Here is a 19,091-nt window from a genome sequence, read left to right as displayed (position 1 = left end):
TAAGCAAGTTAGCACAGGGTCAACATTGCAATGAAATGTGTTAGAGGAGCAGAAGACAAGTCTCTCAGCAGCATAGTACAATATAGCACTGCAAGTTAAAATTATAATGCAATATAACACTAAAATTACAGTTCCAAGAAATAAAAGAAAATAGAAATGTATTGATGGACCACCTTACCTCAGTATTCATGTATTGAGGTGGGGTCGGACAACGTGATTGCACATGAGATAAAGTGGCAAGAGTGAGCAGCAGTGCAAATTTTTAGAGCAGTACAAGATTTAAAGTGGCATTTAGTACAGTATTGCATAGAGTAAGAGTTTTTTTTTTTATTATTATTATTATAATAAAAAGCTGTGCAATTATACTTGGGTGGTTTAATTATTTGATTTTATTTTTTTTTTAAGAAATATAAAAATAAAGTCATTATCGTGAGATAAGGACAGTAGCAGTGGTGGGTGACGTAATAGGGGTGTGGCGTGATTGCGAGTGACGTTTTAGGAAGTCAAACATGGCGACCGGACAGCAATGGGTGTTGGTGGAAATGGTCCAGGCGTTTTATGAGGTAACTGTTTCTTTTCCTCAGTTGTTGGGCCGAATTATTCCCTGACGTTTACTCGATTTTTCTTATGCTTGGCTATACGTTGGTGCTGTAAAATTTGTCCCAGGTTGTTAACTGTAAAGTTCTCGGTTACGACCCGATGAAAGGCTTAGCCCGTAGCTGTTCAGCGAAGAAGTAACTCATCAAGGAAGTATGTAGTAGCTAGCTACTGCTTACACATTAGGTGAGCTACAGCGCTGGAGTTAAGTTTCTAAATGCACATAGTACGATAGAGCTGCTACGATAAGAGCTTCAAACTATGCTGACGATGTCAGGCTAACTGTTGTAGCTTTTTAACGTCTTGATGCATGCTCAATCATCCAGGTAAGTAAATCTCCAAAAGTTGATTCTGTTCACAAAACGCTACGTCCAGATGAACAGAATCAACTTTTGGAGGTGTTGTAGCTTTTGTTTATCAGTGCTATGATTGGCTGTTTTATTATTATTAATATTATTATTGTTGTTATTATTATTGTTAGAATTACTCTTGTGGTCTGACTGTAGATTTCTGTCTTCCTTCACGTTTTTGGTTAGTGATCGGGGAAACTTATCAGAGTGATCGGCTACTTGTGTGTGTACAGGGCGTCTCTTCCGTCATTTGGTAGGGCACTGTCATGATGGAATGAAGTAGGAGCAGACTTTATCTTTGAGATCTCTTCAACTATTCACAAGTGTCCATGTTACATTTTTTAAGCAATGACAAGTAGAACAGTGGTTAGTTCTATCACTTCAGAGGAAGGCTCTGGATTTGAATAAGAGCCAGCTGTGGCCTTTCTGTGGAAGTTTGCATGGTCCTGTGGGGTGGCTGTAGTTCAGGAGGTAGAGCAGGTCACTTACTAATCAGAAGGTTGCCCCAGTTTGCATGCCAAGTATCCTTGGGCAAATATTAACCCCAAGTTACTTTGAGTGTGTGAATGCTTATAGATAGAAAGAACTTAAAGCATAAAAGAAAGTGCTTGTGTGAATGGGTGAGTGTGGGATGTTGTATAAAGCACTTTGAGTTCTCAGAGAGAGTAGAAAAGCACTATATAAGAATCAGTCCATTCATGCAAGCTACATTAATTGTTGATTTTAAATTGGCTGTATTTGTGAATTGTTGCCTCTTTCAGTTTGGCTCTAGATTTAAGGCGTCCATGGCTCAGGGGGTTGGGAAGTGTATCTGTAACTGGAAGGTCGCCGGTTCGATCCCTGGGCTCTCTGTCCTGGTCGTTGTGTCCTTGGGCAAGACACTTTACCCTACCGCCTACTGGTGTTGGCCAGAGGGGCCGATGGCGTGATATGGCAGCCTCGCTTCTGTCAGTCTGCCCCAGGGCAGCTGTAGCTACAACTGTAGCTTGCCTTCACCAGTGTATGAATGTGAGAGTGACTGAATAGTGGCATTGTAAAGCGCTTTGGGTGCCTTGAAAAGCGCTATATAAATCCAATCCATCATCATCATTATTATTCCCAATCTAGGCAGTTAGAAAAATGTTGACTTGTCTTGGACATGCAAGTATCCTCATCCTTAGTTTGTCACATCTTCATATCTTTAATTTTCTGTTATGATGGTGTATGAGGTTAATAAAGAATGTTAATAATAATTCAGTGTCCAACATAAGACATTAATTTTGGACATAGGACATTTCAGCTGTTAACTGTCAACTGACTCCCCCTGCTTGCTGCAGTTGTCACTGCGATAGAAAGTGGGACGGCTGCCATCAGCCTTCAACAGGCTGCCTAATTTAAACATGTGTCAGACTAAGTTAACAGTTCATCTGCATATTTTAATATAATTTCTGCAGCTTTACTGTAGCTTCTCGCTGTATAAAGCAAACAGTGGTGGATGGAGAAGCTAGAAATTTCACTTTTCTTCATGTCAGAGTTTGTTGATCAGGTGCTTTCATTAAGGACCACTACCCTTTCCCAGTAAAGGTTTCAATGGCAATTACAAGAGCAGCACTGCTGTTTTGAACACTAGAAAAACGTTTTATTTCACTCTTCCTGACTTTATCACTGCTGCTGTTGTGTTATAAGTCTTTGTGTTGAAAAATTGGGGGCTGCGTAGGCTTAATGTCTTCATACTACGTATTCATATGCTTGTTCTTAGATATGTTCCTATTGCAAGTCTATTTTTAGTCACAAACATGGGTGACAAGCTCGCGTTTACATGGTAACAACTGCACACTACAGTGCCATGTATTAAACGAAGCATCGGAGCAAAACATTTGTGTTGAGGATTTTTTATAATTGAGTTATTTTATTTGTTGAAACCCTAGTAAAAATGCAGCAGTATGCTTTGGACCTCACTGTTGTTTTAGCTGATTGTGTTCCTCTTAATTTTTGTAACCTTGCACATGGTGGTGCAGCCAGCATGATTGGGTTGAAGACATGAGTGTTCAACAGTGCTGAACTTGTTTTTACTGCCATTTCAGTTCTTCCTCTTCTTCCTCATCCTCCTGGTCAGCATCCTACTCTGTTACACTTACCCCTTACAAGTCCTCTTTTACTACATCAAAAAGTATTGGGCCAACTACATTTATAAGAGATGCTTGGCTGTGGAAATAAATGCCATGAAGTTCCTGATGCACAGTTCATGTGCTAAGAGGAGGTTTGGAATGCTCAACTTTTACAAGTGGTGTGCCTTAGCACTTAGCACTACCGCTCTAGAACTTCACATGGTCTGCAGCGTCGCAGCTAAATTTCTTTGAATTATAAACATTACTACTCTGCACTAATACCGATTACAATTAGTTATGGAATATCTCAGAGGCAAGAAATTTCACAAACTTAATTGCTACATCATATTACAGTACCATGCTCAAATTCAGTAATCTCGTTAGAGCAACCCATTCTTTTGTAAATGTTTGAAAAGGCCCATTTCTTGGCTAGGCACTTGCTTTTTGTACACTTGTGGCAATGCGACTGAAAACAGGAATTCAAAGATTTAGAGGTGGGATTTTATACAGCTATCTGATGGATGTATTAAGTTCTCTACAGCTTAGTTGTTTATGTTGCATTTAAATTTCATTCAGGCATTTGCAATGTTTCTGAAATGTTTCCACTTATTTTAATTCTTTCCTGTGTAAAAATGCATTTTTTGGAGCATGTTTCAAAAACAAGTATTTTTTTTTTCCCCCCCTCAGGCTCCTGCTTACCACCTTATTTTGGAGGGAATCCTCATATTGTGGATAATTAGGCTTCTATTCTCTAAGACCTACAAACTTCATGAGACGTATAAACTGACAGAGAAGGTAAACCGTGCGGTGAAAATCAAACAGTATTATTTTTTGTTACCAAACTCTTCTCACATGATTCTACATTACAGGAAAAGGAGGAACTGATTGAGGAATGGCAGCCAGAGGCGCTAGTTCCTCCCGTTTCCAAAGACTATCCCACCCTCAACTATGATGTTGTCACAGGGTAAACACTCTGTTACCTCACTGCTTTATTTACAGGTTTTAAGTATTCACTAAATCAAAATGTCTATAAGAGTCAGATGACGAAAGAAATATTAGCCCCCCTGTGAAAATAATATTATTCGTTTTTTTCCTCTGAACCAGGATTAGCATGACTTTTCCAAATATACTAGTTTTAGTTTGCATGCTTACATTAATTTGCCAACAGAATTATCCCACCCAAAATGCTAATACCGGTAGTTAATTTTTTTTCTTTTTAGCTGGATGACAGCCTAGTGACAGTTTCATTTGTTTTCAAGCAGTCCTGCACTTATCTACTAAGCAATCCCATCCCATTGTTTTTGGCAGATCTCTCAAACTCTTTTATGGTCTTCTGGAAAAGACCTTAGTCATCTGACCAGAGGATGTACTTCCAGTGTGATTAACCTTTCTCCAGGTTATCTTTAGCATGTGTCAGTCTAGCTTGAAGATGTTTCTTCTGCAGAAGCAGGGGTTTTCTTGATCTACAGTCCATTTATGTTCAGGGTTCAAGTGATTGCCTTTTTTAAGACTACAATTTTTGACTTGGCTAAGTGATTCAGTAGTGTCTTGGCAGTTGCTCTGGGATCTTGAGAAACATCTCTCCCTAATTACTTTTAAAGATTTTTCATTGATACTCTTAAGAAAAATAAAGTTCTTTAATATAATTATGGGTAATCTGCTAGGCAAGTCCACAAGCAGTTGGACAAAGATAGTTTTTATCTTTTTGCCTTTCCACACATGGTGATCATAGGTGCTTTGAATATGCAGTCCAAAGCTTATGCAAGTGTAAGAGGCTAAAATTAAGTTGCTAAACATACCCATCAGAAATGGTACAAGATTTTAACAGGGCTATATCAAAAAGACAATAAAAACAGGCAGGGAAGTAAGGAACAACTGTAAGTAATAGGCAGTTGTATCAAGAGATGCCTAAGCTGAAAACCCCAAATAAATCTATCAGGTAGATATCCAAAAATTTAAAGTGGCCAAATCAGTTATTTAGCACATTCATACAAACAAGGAGTTAACTGGTCAAGCTCAGACAGACGGAAATGTCTAAAAGACCACAGAAGATGAAGAGCATCATTGGAGAAGTCTTTACTTGGTTAAGAAAAAACATGACACTATCTATTCAAATAGTATACTCGATATAGAGATCATATCTTTGCCAATGTCTATAATCAAAAGTCACTATAATGAATGAAGATTTAAAACAAAGTGTAAACCACTGCTTACGCTCGAGAACAGGAAGCCCGGGTTAGTCTTTGCTATATAATATCTAAAACTGCTGTGTGACTGCTGATAGTAGCAGGATAATACGAAGGGTGTAGCATTTGAGATTCAGCTAAATGACCTTCACAAAAGCAGGCCAAGGGCTTATTCAGGCAAAAATTGAATACTTGTAAATGACTGAGTCACTTACTTGATCTCAAACTAAATGATAATGTTTTTCATATACTCGAGAAAAAGTAAAAGGGAAAAAAAAAATCAATCCGAGCTTAAATTACATCTTGACAGCTTGGATGAAAATGAAAATATCCGATTTTTGTAAATATCTGATTTGTGCCTTGAGTATGTAAGATGATAAAATAAAGATTCAAATGCAAAATTTCTGTTACAGACCTCCCAGCCACAAAATCACAATCAATGGAAAAGACTGCATAAACTTTGCATCGTTCAACTTCCTGGGTCTCCTTGATAATGAGCGGGTTAAGGTCGGTATTTATTATTGAAAGGCAACCTTGTAATTTCAGTACGATATGTTCTTCCTCTAATGTGCTAAATTATCCATTTACTGTTATAGCTAAATCTTTATCTAGGCAACATTTATGTTCTGAAGGGAAAACCCTTCATTTAAAACAGCCACACACACAGCTAGGTCGCCCAGTGAATGACTTGCCCAGTGGGCAGTGCAGTTTTTATCAGAAGCAACTATTAAGTTGTATTATTGCTAGCAAAAATAATTCTTTGAATTATGCACAAACACAGTGTGACATTGACAGTATGCCTCAGTCAATGAGTTTTATTAAAACTTGAATTTGTTCTAATTTTAGAATTATAAGCTAATTTTTCATTACAGCAAAAGGCTTTGGCATCACTGAAGAAATATGGTGTGGGCACTTGTGGTCCAAGAGGCTTCTATGGGACCTTTGGTGAGTTTAGCTTTTCACCCCTCAGCTGTAAAAGGCTGATGGGGTACTTTTATCTTCTATTAACATTCCACCATTTGATGTTAAGCTACACTTGTAAGAAAAGTAATTAAACTCTTTGATAATCTAATTATTTCCTAAATATACCCTTAATTTATTCTTTTCTTGGTTTGAATGAATATCTTGCTGACATAAAACGATGTGTTGTCAGAGAAATCAAACCCATTTATACAGAAATTTGGCTTACCTCAAGGGTTAACTATAGGACAACTTATTTTCTGCAGTTATAGCTCAGCCTTAAACGACTGAGCGGCATGGCCACCCGCTTTTGTAAGGATTTTTAAATTGACACCATTTCTTAGAAGTCTTAGATTGGATTGACCTTAAAGTCAGAGGTCAGGTTTTCAGAAGATGTTGCAAACACGAAAACTGAAGATCGTTTTTAAATCTGTGACATATTGGTGTCAGACTATCCATCCATCTTCATCCGCTTTATCCGGGGCCGGGTCGCGGGGGCAGCAGCCTAAGCAAAGAGGCCCAGACCTCCCTCTCCCCAGCCACCTCCTCCAGCTTATCCGGGGGAATACCAAGGCGTTCCCAGGCCAGCCGAGAGATATAATCTCTCCAGCGTGTCCTGGGTCTGCCCCGGGGCCTCCTCCCGGTGGGACATGCCTGGAACACCTCACCCAGGAGGCGCCCAGGGGGCATCCTTGTCAGATGCCCGAACCACCTCAGCTGGCTCCTTTCGATGTGGAGCAGCAGCTGCTCTACTCTGAGCCCCTCCCGGATGGCCAAACTTCTCACCCTATCTCTAGGGGAGAGGCCAGCCACCCTTCGGAGGAAGCTCATTTCTGCCGCTTGTATCCGCGATCTCGTTCTTTCGGTCACTACCCACAGCTCGTGGCCACAGGTGAGGGTAGGGACGTAGATCGACCGGTAAATTGAGAGCTTCGCTTTTACACTCAGCTCCCTCTTCACCACGACGGACCGGTGCAGCGTCCGCATTACTGCAGCTGCAGCCCCAATCCGTCTGTTGATCTCCGGCTCCCTTCTCCCATCACTCGCGAACAAGACCCCGAGATACTTGAACTCTTCCACTTGGGGCAGGAACTCATCCCCGACCCGGAGTGGGCACTCCACCCTTTTCCGGCTGAGAACCATGGCCTCAGATTTGGAGGTGCTGATCCTCATTCCCGCTGCTTCACACTCGGCTGCGAACCGTTCCAGTGCGAGCTGGAGGCCCTCACCCGATGAAGCCAACAGAACCACATCATCTGCAAAAATCAGAGATAAGATTCTGAGGCCACCAAAGCGAAAGCCCTCCGCCACTTGGCTGCGCCTAGAAATTCTGTCCATAAAAATTATGAACAGAACCGGAGACAAAGGGCAGCCCTGGCGGAGCCCATCACCCACCGGGAACGAGTCCGACTTATTGCCGGCAATGCGAACCAAGCTCTTGCAACGGTTGTATAGGGATCGAATGGGCCAGACACCCCATATTCCCGCAACACCTCCCACAGGACACCCCGAGGGACACGGTCGAATGCCTTCTCCAAGTCCACAAAACACATGTAGACTGGTTGGGCAAACTCCCATGCACCCTCAAGTATCCTGGAGAGGATAAAGAGCTGGTCCAGTGTTCCGCGACCAGGACGAAAACCGCATTGTTCCTCCTGTATCCGAGGTTCGACTAACGGACGAACTCTCCTTTCCAGCACCCTGGCATAGACTTTCCCAGGGAGGCTGAGGAGTGTGATCCCCCTGTAGTTGGAACACACCCTCCGGTCCCCCTTCTTAAAGATTGGGACCACCACCCCGGTCTGCCAGTCCACAGGTACTGCCCCTGATCTCCACGCAACATTGCAGAGGCGTGTCAACCAGGACAGCCCTACAACGTCCAGAGCCTTCAGGAACTCGGGGCGGACCTCATCAACACCAGGGGCTCTGCCACCAAGGAGTTGTTTAACTGCCTCAGTGACCTCGCCCCCGGAAATTGGCGGGTCATTCCCCTCATCCCCAGACTCTGCTTCCTCCTCGGAAGACGTGTCAGTGGGATTAAGGAGGTCCTCGAAGTATTCTTTCCACCGCCTGACAATTTTCTCAGTCGACGTCAGCAGCGCTCCGCCAGCACTATACACAGTGCAGGTATAGCACCGCTTTCCCCTCCTGAGACGTCTGACGGTTTGCCAGAATCTCTTCGAGGCAGTCCGAAAGTCTTTTTCCATGGCCTCTCCGAACTCCTCCCACACCCGAGTTTTTGCTTCAGCCACTGCCCGAGCCGCATTCCGCTTGGCCTGTCGATACCTGTCGGCTGCCTCCGGAGTCCCACAGGCTAACCAAGCCCGATAGGACTCCTTCTTCAGCCTGGTGGCTCCCTTCACCTCTGGTGTCCACCATTTGGTTCGGGGATTACCACCACGGCAGGCACCAACCACCTTGCAGCCGCAGCTCAGTGCAGCAGCTTCGGCAATGGAGACGCTGAACATGGTCCATTCGGACTCAATGTCCCCAGTCTCCCTCGGAATGCTGTTGAAGCTCTGCCGGAGGTGTGCGTTGAAGATCTCGCGGACTGGGGCCTCTGCTAGACGTTCCCAGCACACCCTCACTACGCGTTTAGGTGCACCAGGTCTGTCCAGCGTCCTCCCCCGCCACCTGATCCAACTCACCACCAGGTGGTGATCAGTTGACAGCTCAGCCCCTCTCTTTACCCGAGTGTGATTAGCACAGAAGTCCAATAACAAAGCACCGCTCGGGTTCAGATCAGGGAGGCCGTTCCTCCCAATCACGCCCCTCCAGGTCTCGCTGTTGTTACCCACGTGAGCATTGAAGTCTCCCAGCAGGACAACAGAGTCTCCAGGTGGAGCACCCTCCAGCACCCCACCCCCCCCCCCCCCCTCAGGGACTCTAAGAAGGCTGGGTACTCAGATGACAGTCAGGACCCGTTCCCAGACCCTAAGGCGCAGGGAACAAACCCTCTCGTCCACCGGGAAAAACCCCAACGTACCGGCAGCAAGCCGAGGGGATATTAGAATACCCACCCCAGCCCGCCGCCTCTCACCAGGGGCAACTCCAGACTGAGACAGAGTCCAGCCCCTCTCCAGGAGACTGGTTCCAGAGCCCAAGCCATGCGTAGAGGTGAGCCCGACTATATCTAGCCGGTACCTCTCAACCTCACGCACTAACTCAGGCTCCTTCCCCACCAGAGAGGTGACATTCCATGTCCCTATTGCCAGTCTTGGCAGCCGGGGGTCAGTCCGCCAGGGCCTCCGCTCCTGGCCGCCACCTGGCACACAATGCACCCGACCCCTATGGCGCCTCCTGCGGGTGGTGGGCCTGCGGGAGGATGGGCCCATGTCTCCTCTTCGGGCTGTGCCCGGCCGGGCCCCATGGACTAAGGCCCGGCCACCAGACGCTCGCCCTCGGGCACCCTCCCCGGGCCTGGCTCCAGGGCGGGGCAGGGTAAACAGGGTAAACCCTATCCCGGGCAGGGTAAACTGTTCCCTCGGTGTCCTTTTCATAAGGGTCTTATGAATCGCTCTTTGTCTGGTCCCTCACCCAGGGCCAGTTTGCCATGGGAGACCCTACCAGGGGGCAAAAGCCCCCAGACAACATAGCCCCTGGGATCCCTGGGACACACAAACCCCTCCACCACGATAAGGTAGCGATTCAAGGAGGGGGGTGTCAGACTATTTATTTGAGATTTTAACATTATATTTTTTTGAAACGACAAAGACCGAAATATTAGGATGGCTTCTGAGTAGCCTAATTACTACGGGGCATGACATTAGTTACGTTATGTTAGCTTAAGCATTTATATGTTAGCTGTTGATTTGCAATCGAAATTCCAGCCGTCTAGGGATAATACAAGGAGGATAATTTTGGAAAAAGACCTAATGACTCAATCATCAGATCATGCAACAAGTTAATTCAAATGAATTAGTGAAACCACAGTAGTAAAGCAAATACCAATAGTCATACTCATTCTACCTTAGTATGGACATTTACTTTCCATCACCGCAGCAACTTCTTTCACACACCAAGAAACATTCACTCAAACCATAGTTTGAGTCACTCGCGCAACTATATATCCAACTATATCTTATTAAGTTCACTGGAGTTTTCCAGTTTCTCAGATTTTCTCTTGGTATTATAATTTTGTCATTATCCTTAAGTCTTTCTGCCATGATAAATGGGATAGACAGCCTTATCGTATTTTTTAATGAGCCTTGTTAAGCTGTCAAGGGATAAGCAAGTGAATGTATCTAATGCTAAGTGATGAACTGAGACTTTTCTCAGTCAAGCACAAATATTTAAAATCATACTGTTGTTTGGTGTCTTGACAGTCTTTCTTTCAAAGTGCAGTAGTTTTTTACCTCTGATTAAACCACATCCACTAAAAACTCAGAAATACTAAAGGTAACGGTAAGTGACATCTAAAAAATGTAACCAATGTTATGTTTCCTTGCCCCCAGATGTTCACCTGGAGCTGGAAAGCCGTCTCTCCAAATTCATGAAAACTGAAGAGGCCATTCTTTATTCATATGGCTTTGCGACTATTGCTAGTGCAATACCTGCCTACTCCAAGAGGGGTGACATCATCTTTGTGTGAGTGTTGTTTCTCATAATATGTATACCAATATAACACCCCTCACTCAATTAAACCAATCTTCAGTTAGCTTTAGTTTTGTTTATTTTATGTGGCCTTTGTGAGGACAGAGATTTTAAGTTCTGGATTTAACAGGGACTCAAAAAGAAACTAAAATAGGAAACATGTCTAAGGTGTCTTTCTAGTCCGTATTAGTACCCTTACTGTGACATTGTGATTCAAATGAAAGCTTTAAATAGAGGTGTTAGAGCAGTCTCCTACATACTAGTTTAATGTGAATATGGAAGAACACATCCTAGACAAGAAAACACCCCTAAGACTCCTCAAAGTGTTACTGGAGGTCAGTGTAATACCATCCACAGAAACTACCGTATTTCCCGGACTACAAAGCGCACCTGAATATTAGCCGCACAAGCTAAAATCAGGGGAAAATCCTGTTTTGTACATACATTAGCCGCACCTGACCAAAAGCCGCAGGTGTTTCAATGTTGACTTATCATATGTAAGAGAATATGCACAAAGGGAATTGTCAGGAAAGAGATGGCTGTTTGGAGACACACCCCTTTTATTAATATTTTGAAAAAACAAGTTATGGGTACATATTTGCACAACTTTTTAGGTATATGTACAAGTAGCGGTAATTACAAGTACGAAACATGTACTGTGCTTCATAAATGAGTAACAAATGTAGTACATAACAATAACCTGCAGCACACCAGAAAAATAGATTCAGACTACCTTTTAGGCTCAGGTGCAGTGACACGGCTTTAACAAGAAGAAAAGTCAGTCATTCACCACCATCTTCCTGCGCACTAAAACCACCAAAGTCCTCTTCTCCAGTGTCGGATACGAACAGGCTCAGGATGGCTACGTCATCCACTCTCAGCTTCTCTCCTTCGTTGTCACTTACAAAACCAAAGAAATCCTCGTTGTCAGTGTCAGAGTCGAACACCCTCAGAAGGGCCGTGGTGGTGTCCTCCTCTCCATCATGCAGCAGTCCAGCCCTTCGAAATCCGTTGGTGATCATGGATGTTTTCACACTTTTCCACGCTGTCAGATTTCACCGGTGGAGTTGAGCATAACTTGCTTTTCGCAAGTTTATCGCCGCTCGTCATCCACTCCTCCCGCTGAACGCGTAGCGTTAATTTGAAGTTTGTTTTTCGCGCTACTTGTACGGCACTATGTTGCCTGGCGGATGGACACGTGACCAACATACCACTCTTGAACCCAGATACTGTGTGTCTGATCACATGCCCTTCCGCCAGGCAACGTAGTGCCGTACAACAGCGGAACAAACAAAACAAATCGTCTTACGATATGACAAAAATCATGAACAATCCATAGAAAAGCCGCACCTGACTAAAAGCCGCAGGGTTCAAAGCTTGTGCAAAAAGTAGCGGCTTATAGCCCGACAATTACGGTAGTTACACGTAAACATGAGCCAGAGCTACATGTAACAGGTCAATCAATAAAAGAGGAGTGTTTTTAGATGAAAAAATGAATAATTACCACCAGGCCGAGGGTGGGCTTTTTGAGGAACTAATATGATCAAACAAAATAATTAAAAAAAAAAAAAGTCAAATCATTCAAATCATGGGCTGCTCAAAACTTTTGGATAACATTTTAGATGATAATAACTGAGTATCATCTGTACAGCAACAGAAATGTGTAAATTGTTTTTTAAATAAATTGCCTAAGAAAAGCATGTCTAACATAAAGTTTTCTGTAGAACTCCAAGACTAACTTCTGTATGTGAAGGAGACTTCTTCTTTAAATGTACAAATTTTAATCTGTCAGACAACAGCACAGTGTTTTGCCTTTATAGCTAACAGTGTATTCTAGTCTCTGTAAACTGTTGTGATCAACGGTTGAATGCGGCACTGAGGTGTAACAGGACAAGCCGTTTTCAGGCCACTGCCAGAGGCCATAAGACGATTATTAAGCTTCACTAGGTTTTGGTCTGTGAAATTGATCTATATTTGAATAAAGCTGGATTATGTAAGAGCTTTTTAAGTAATGGTTTAACCACATTAAAAGCCTGTAATATGTAACCTGTTATTAAAAATAAACTGATAATACTGAAAGGCAGTAATTACTGTTAAGAATTGTTTGAGGAGTCTTGTAGGGGTGGGGTTTCATAGACATGTTGATGGACTGGATGAAGTGATTGTCAGTCAGATTTTGTTTGCACAGACTGATTTACCTACCATGTGTAAGTCTGACTGACTCCAAGTGTGGGATATTTTGGTTCCATAGTTTAATGTTTTCTCTTTTGTTTCCTTTCAGAGATGAAGCAGCCTGTTTCGCTATACAAAAAGGTCTTCAGGCATCCCGCAGCTTAATCAAGTACTTCAAACACAATGACATGGAGGACTTGGAGAGGTTGCTTAAGGAGCAGGAGCTAGAGGACCTGAAGGTTAGGACCGTTTGAGAAACTCAAGTGTCACAAATGTGCTGTAATGGTGTTACAGGTGGTACAGGATGTTAAATGCTTCTACATTCTCGCTATTTTCATTGGGTTTTTTAAAAAATCTCCAAATAAGAATGTTTCTCTTGCAGAATCCTCGCAAAGCTCGAGTGACCCGGAAGTTCATTGTAGTGGAGGGGCTCTACATCAACACTGCAGATATCTGTCCTCTGCCTGAACTGGTAAATGGAAAACAATTTTGTTTCCAATTTAATTTTGCTTGTTTTGCAGAAAAAAGTTAAAAAAACCCCACCAAAGCACAGGCAAATATTATGGCTTAACATCGTTCACCTTCTGTAGTTGAGCTGATGTCCGTCTACTACAGTAGACTAAATCATTCACCACTCGCTTGATTTCTTGATTATACCAGATAGTGTACACATAGATACTTTTGCCATTTATTGACTTTATGTTTTGTTTTTTATGTTTTTCTAACTTCCAGGTAAAACTCAAGTACAAATACAAGGTGCGGATCTTTCTTGAGGAGAGCATGTCATTTGGTGTTTTGGGAGACCATGGCCGAGGAGTCACAGAACACTTTGGGGTCAATGTGAGTAGTTTAGCTTGAAATGCAAAAATACTTAATACTGGCAGTAAACAGTTTAACAGCTGATTCAAAATGTGTTATTATCTTTCTCTCTTGGTAGCTTTACCATAGTCAAACTAGTCTAGGTCAGCTGATGCAATCAAATAAATAAAAGTGATTGAAATATAAATAAAATAGAAGGTTTCTTTGCAGACAATGGCTATGTAACGTCTGGAATCTATGGACACGATCAAATGCTGAATTTTATTTGTTGTAAAGCTTTGTAAGATTTACCATTACATTGAGCTTGCACAAATGCACAATCCTTTCGGACTAATTTTTGTTAATGGCAATATCTGAATCTTTGGTTAGCAGACTAGTGATTTGCACTAACGAAAAAAAGAAAGGAAAGAAATGTGTGTCTCCTCATTTATGTGGACCTCTTCTTCGCCAGTATTCTTGACTTGGCTGTATGTTATGAAGGGGTTTTGCTTGCAAAGGGAAACGTTATGCAGCCATCCATTTTAGCTGTCTTCTAGCACTTTGGCGTACCGTGGTGTACCAGTCGGTTACAGCCACACTTAAAGCTTCTGAACTTTCTTTAGTAGGCCTGTAGATGTTTGTCTAGGTCTAATGATAGCCTGCTTCATTTAGATTAGTGAATCTAATGTGGGCCTTCTGCTCAACCATTTTCTGATTGCCATAAAAATGTTGTGGTCCAAGTATCTGGTGTGCGTGCGTGTGTGTGTGCGGTTGACAGAGCAGTTTTGAAAAATGTTCTGTCAGCCTACTTTCAGGCAGTTTCCTCCCACATTGAAATCTGAGGCAATGTTTGAACACGAATGTCTCAAAAGCTATTAAAGATAAAAGTCTCAAACTTTCATTTTAGTGGTAAGAAAAGGGAGTGAATCACGACAGATCAATAGATGCATCAGTTGCTCAGAATTGACTTGTTAAAATATAACAAAAACTTTTATTTTGTTGTATTTTGCAGAGGGACTAATAATAAACTTCACATTGCAAAAGACAGCTAGTGACAGTTTTGAGTGGTGTATAGTTTTATTTCACAATGATGCAAAAATAAAATGTGTAGAATACTTAAAGTGAAATTTGTAGTGACAAAAATGAAGAAAATCTGTTTTTATTTAACTTTTTAAAACAAATATGACAGTTTGTCATTAAATTGCACTTTGATTGCTTCATTTTAAATCTATCTTAGCAAAATGAAAAAACTGTGTTTCTTGCAGATAGATGACATTGACCTGATAAGTGCTAACATGGAAAATGCTCTGGCTTCCATCGGAGGTTTCTGCTGCGGCCGCTCCTTTGTCATCGACCACCAGGTACTGTAACAGCCGTGTTGGGAGTCTGTCTTGTAATGCATCATCAGATAATCAGCCAGCATTTTTACATGTCGTTGTCAAGATTAGTGATTAATCAAATGCTTGACAAATCATTATATCTAGTATATATCTGTTGCTTTTTTGTAACGTTTCACTTATTTACACGCCTAGTTACATTTTATACTGAAGTACAATTTAAATAAAAACAGAATGCAATGATTTGCAAATCTCATTGACCCATATTTTAATCATATTTTATAGAGTAGGGGTCTCAAACTCGCGGCCCACATCACCCCTACTGTGTAGCAGCGCCACAAATGTCTGTGAACTGAGGAGACCAGTTGCTGTGACTTTGCGAAGTGTTTTTAATTGGTGAAAAGTCTGGACTGCAAGAAGGCCGGTTAAGCACCAGAACTCTTCTATTATGAAGCTTTGCTGTCTTAATAGGTGAAGTAGAGATGCAGGCTTTTGAAGCGAGCACCGAGAACAGGATGGTGTCTCTCCTCTCATTCCATCTCAATTGGTTGAATTTTATGATAGAAAATATGAACATTTATAATATTTTAATATGAAACAAAAGTAAACTACTTTCATTGTGGATGTGTTCTCAAATCTTTTGGGAAATGTTTAAAGACACATTTAATAAGGTGCCAACAGTTTCTAGGCCTAACTGTAAACTCAGACCTCAGTCATTACACCTAGCTGAGTGAAGTGAATCTGGGGAAACGTAAGCTGAAATTATACTGATATGGGCCAGGACTGCTGGTTTGTTATTCCATTAATCGATAGGTATTTTTAAGGTGATCAATTTTAGCACGTTAATCATGAAGATATGATTTAGTAAAACTTTTTTTTTTTTTTTTATAATGTATTTTGTAGCGTCTCTCAGGTCAAGGCTACTGTTTCTCTGCCTCTCTGCCTCCCATGCTGGCTGCTGCTGCTATCGAGGCTCTCAACATCATGGAGGAGGACCCAGGTACACAATCTGTTCTCATCCACTCCAGCTCCGGAAAAATACATTATCATTAGAATTTTTGTAAAAAGAATTTCTTCTGTTTTGCAGATGTTTTTCGAGTCCTCAGAGAAAAGTGCAAACATGTCTACAACGCTTTACAAGGGTATGTTTGTGTTTATGATGATTTCTTTTTTTCCTTCTGTAGGTGGGGGAGGTGTCCCTCCACATCAGGTTTCTGATTCAGCATCATTATTTGCATCCCCAGACACTACAGCCTTTCACACATAGAGGAAACACATAGGCTTACATTCAAATTATGCTCTGGCTTTGTCTTCCTTTACAGTGTCCATAATAAATTGTGTTTTGGTATATGTTTGCTTTATTTTCTATGTGAAACAGAACACCAGGTCTAAAGTTAGCTGGAGTTCCAGTGGCCCCAGCTCTTCACTTGGAGCTAGAGAGAAGTTCTGGTTCCAGGGAATCTGACATGAAGCAGCTCCGTTCAGTTGTCGATTATGTAAGTCTAACAGTACCAGATGATTCAATCAGACGCACACTGAAACTGTTATTTAAAGTTTTTGGAGACCTCTGTGGGATTTCATATATAACTTCAGACAGAGTGTCAAAGTCAAGATGAAATCCGGTAACACTTTATAACACGACCTGCGAATAAGGCGCAAGTACCCTGTACTTGTGTGCATTTTGCAGACAACAAGTCAGGTTGTTGCAGAAAACAATAAAACAATTTTCACCGTAAAACCTGCCACTAAGGCACAAATACACAAGAAACAATGAAACAATTCACTGTAACTACCTTCTTACACTTAATCCCCAATGGGGTTAAGTTTAAGGGGCGTCCCCATCAAAACGCAAAAGTATGGACATGTCATTGGCACATTATTTTAGATGACAGCAAGATAGTACCATAACTTCACAAATATAGTTTTGGTTTTTTTGGTTTTTTAAAGGCCAACAGTGTTTAGAAGTGCTTGTATGAGTGGGTGTGAATGGGTGAATGAGGCACGTTGTATAGAGCGCTTTGAGTACTCCGGGAGAGTAGAAAAGCGCTATATAAGAATCAGTCCATTTACCATTTACTTGTGTGAATAGTATGGTATATGGTTAAGACTGGGACTACATTGTAATAGGATGCGACTGCATAGTGCTTTCATCATTTGATCAGTAGTACACAGTGTTTTTAGTATCTGTATTGTCTTATGCCCAAAACATTCTTATAATTCACTTTCGAGTTCCCATCGATCACGTGATGAAATACTGTATAAAATATGTTTAGTTTCTCATCGAGTTTCTATGATTTCTGTCTTAGTGTATGGAAAGACACGTGGCTCTGACCCTAGCTCGGTGTCTGGAAAAAGAGGAGCGCTTTCTTCCACCTCCCAGGTAAAAGACCCTACATTTCTATGCACCTGGCACATTATTAGTTCTGTCATGGGGTTTAACATTGTTTAGTACTTTAATGCATTTGTATCTCAATGGTCCATAGCTTTTTTGGCGGTGGACCAGGTTTAGCGTGGGGTAGCCATCTGCCATGACCCGTTGGGGTTGTACGTGCTTTATTATTTGATGGGTTAAAGTCTCATTTGAGGGTGATTTTGTTTGAAGCATTCAAACATTTGATTGAAATAATTTGTTTAAATAACATTACCTTTACACAGTCTCAGTGTGTCTCACTGCTCTGCATGTGTGTCTCCAGTATCAGAGTGGTGGTCACCATTGAACAAACAGAGGAAGACATCCAGAAGGCTGTGGCTTGTATCAGAGAGGCAGCTTCAGCGCTCCTCATAAGTTAGCAGACATCACTGGAGCTTTAACAGAAGTCTACACCACTGGTTGGGTAAAACAACAGCTTGATCCGCAAGATGCGGACCGACTCGTGAGATCTCTACTAATGAATGAATGTTAATGATAAATTTTCTTCCTTATTAATATTGTGTTATATGTTCTACATGTTGAAAGTTAGTGTGGGCCTTTCTGCTCTGAGTAAAAATGCCCCCCAAACACTATTAGAGAACATTTTCAGTTAGAACTAAAGTTGATTTCCACAAAACAAATGACTTGTTGCCTTTCTATTTAATGACCAAAAAAGCCTGTTGTACTTTTTGATTGATTTGTGTCTGCAGTCTACTCCTACTTGAACTGTGCACAGTTGTTCCACTTTTGTAACAAATAAATACAGATTTTTACACCTTGGATCATTTTCAAGAGAATTGAGATGATTGCATTGTGTAGTTTATGATTACGCATAACAGATTTTGGAAAGCTCTTTGTTTTCAAAGAGAAATCTCGATGTTGCCTGGAGTCCAGCATATAACTCGATGTGACATGTGAAAATACTAGCTTTGAGTTTTCTCAAGGCCCAAACTGAGGTCACAGAGAGGACATCCATAGAAGACTGGAGTAGAAACTGAGTTCTTATTGCTAATAACAGTATTCAACAGTTTTTCAGAAAATAGCAACACTGAAGACACAGTGTCCAACTACTAAAAGATTTTGATGTGCTGAATTGAAATATTTCAGATAAAACAACTGACTGGCTGTTGTTTCTACCTGTGAACATTTATTTTTAGATGTCTTCTCACATGTTTATGGTTTCTTTATACAATATTTCACCTTTCTCAATTGTGCAACCATTTTAGTTCCATTTGGTTTTATTTATAAAGTGCCAAATCACAACAACATCTGCCTAAATGTGATTTATTATCCCTCGTTCAGAGTTTATCTGATCCAGCCCTAATTAATATGCTTTATTGAAAAGGAACATTTTAAGCCTAATATTAAAAATAGAGATAGTGTCTGCCTCCCAAATCCAAGCTGGGAGCTGGTTCCATAGAAGAGGGGGCTGAAAGCTGTATGCTCTGCTCTCATTCTACTTTTAAATACTCTAGGAACCACAAGTAAACCTGCAGTCTGAGAGCAAGCTGCTTCGTTAGGGTGATATGGTGCTATGATTTTAAAGATAAGATTGGGCCTGATTGTTCAAGACCTTGTAAGTAAGGAGGATTTTTAAATTC

General features: G+C 41.6%; 1 protein-coding gene across 1 annotated transcript; it reads left to right on the top strand.

Moving 5' to 3' along the window:
• Positions 1–481: 481 nt before the first annotated feature.
• sptlc1 (serine palmitoyltransferase, long chain base subunit 1) lies at positions 482–18,270 on the top strand. The gene is made up of 15 exons (XM_085464606.1): positions 482–563; positions 3,722–3,829; positions 3,904–3,998; positions 5,634–5,727; positions 6,093–6,165; positions 10,635–10,767; positions 13,055–13,184; positions 13,328–13,417; positions 13,678–13,785; positions 15,009–15,104; positions 15,984–16,080; positions 16,168–16,222; positions 16,459–16,576; positions 17,387–17,460; positions 17,774–18,270. Exons 1-15 carry the CDS (start codon positions 510–512, stop codon positions 17,868–17,870), a joined length of 1,422 nt encoding a protein of 473 aa, XP_085320732.1. The 5' UTR covers positions 482–509; the 3' UTR covers positions 17,871–18,270.
• Positions 18,271–19,091: the final 821 nt, after the last annotated feature.

Source organism: Copadichromis virginalis, linkage group LG7 (assembly GCF_057382275.1).
Source record: "Copadichromis virginalis isolate Kocher_CV1m ecotype Utaka linkage group LG7, C_Virginalis_male_GT1.1, whole genome shotgun sequence".
NCBI lineage: Eukaryota > Metazoa > Chordata > Actinopteri > Cichliformes > Cichlidae > Copadichromis > Copadichromis virginalis.
The sequence above is the reverse complement of the archived record's forward strand: the minus strand, read 5'-3'. Positions and strand labels throughout refer to the sequence as shown.

Coding starts and splice junctions, on each gene's coding strand:
- sptlc1 (XM_085464606.1), top strand. CDS start 510: ATGGCGACCGGACAGCAATGGGTGTTGGTGGAAATGGTCCAGGCGTTT. Junction 15,105..15,983: donor CCTTTGTCATCGACCACCAG/GTACTGTAACAG, acceptor TGTATTTTGTAG/CGTCTCTCAGGTCAAGGCTA. Junction 16,223..16,458: donor GTCTACAACGCTTTACAAGG/GTATGTTTGTGT, acceptor TATGTGAAACAG/AACACCAGGTCTAAAGTTAG.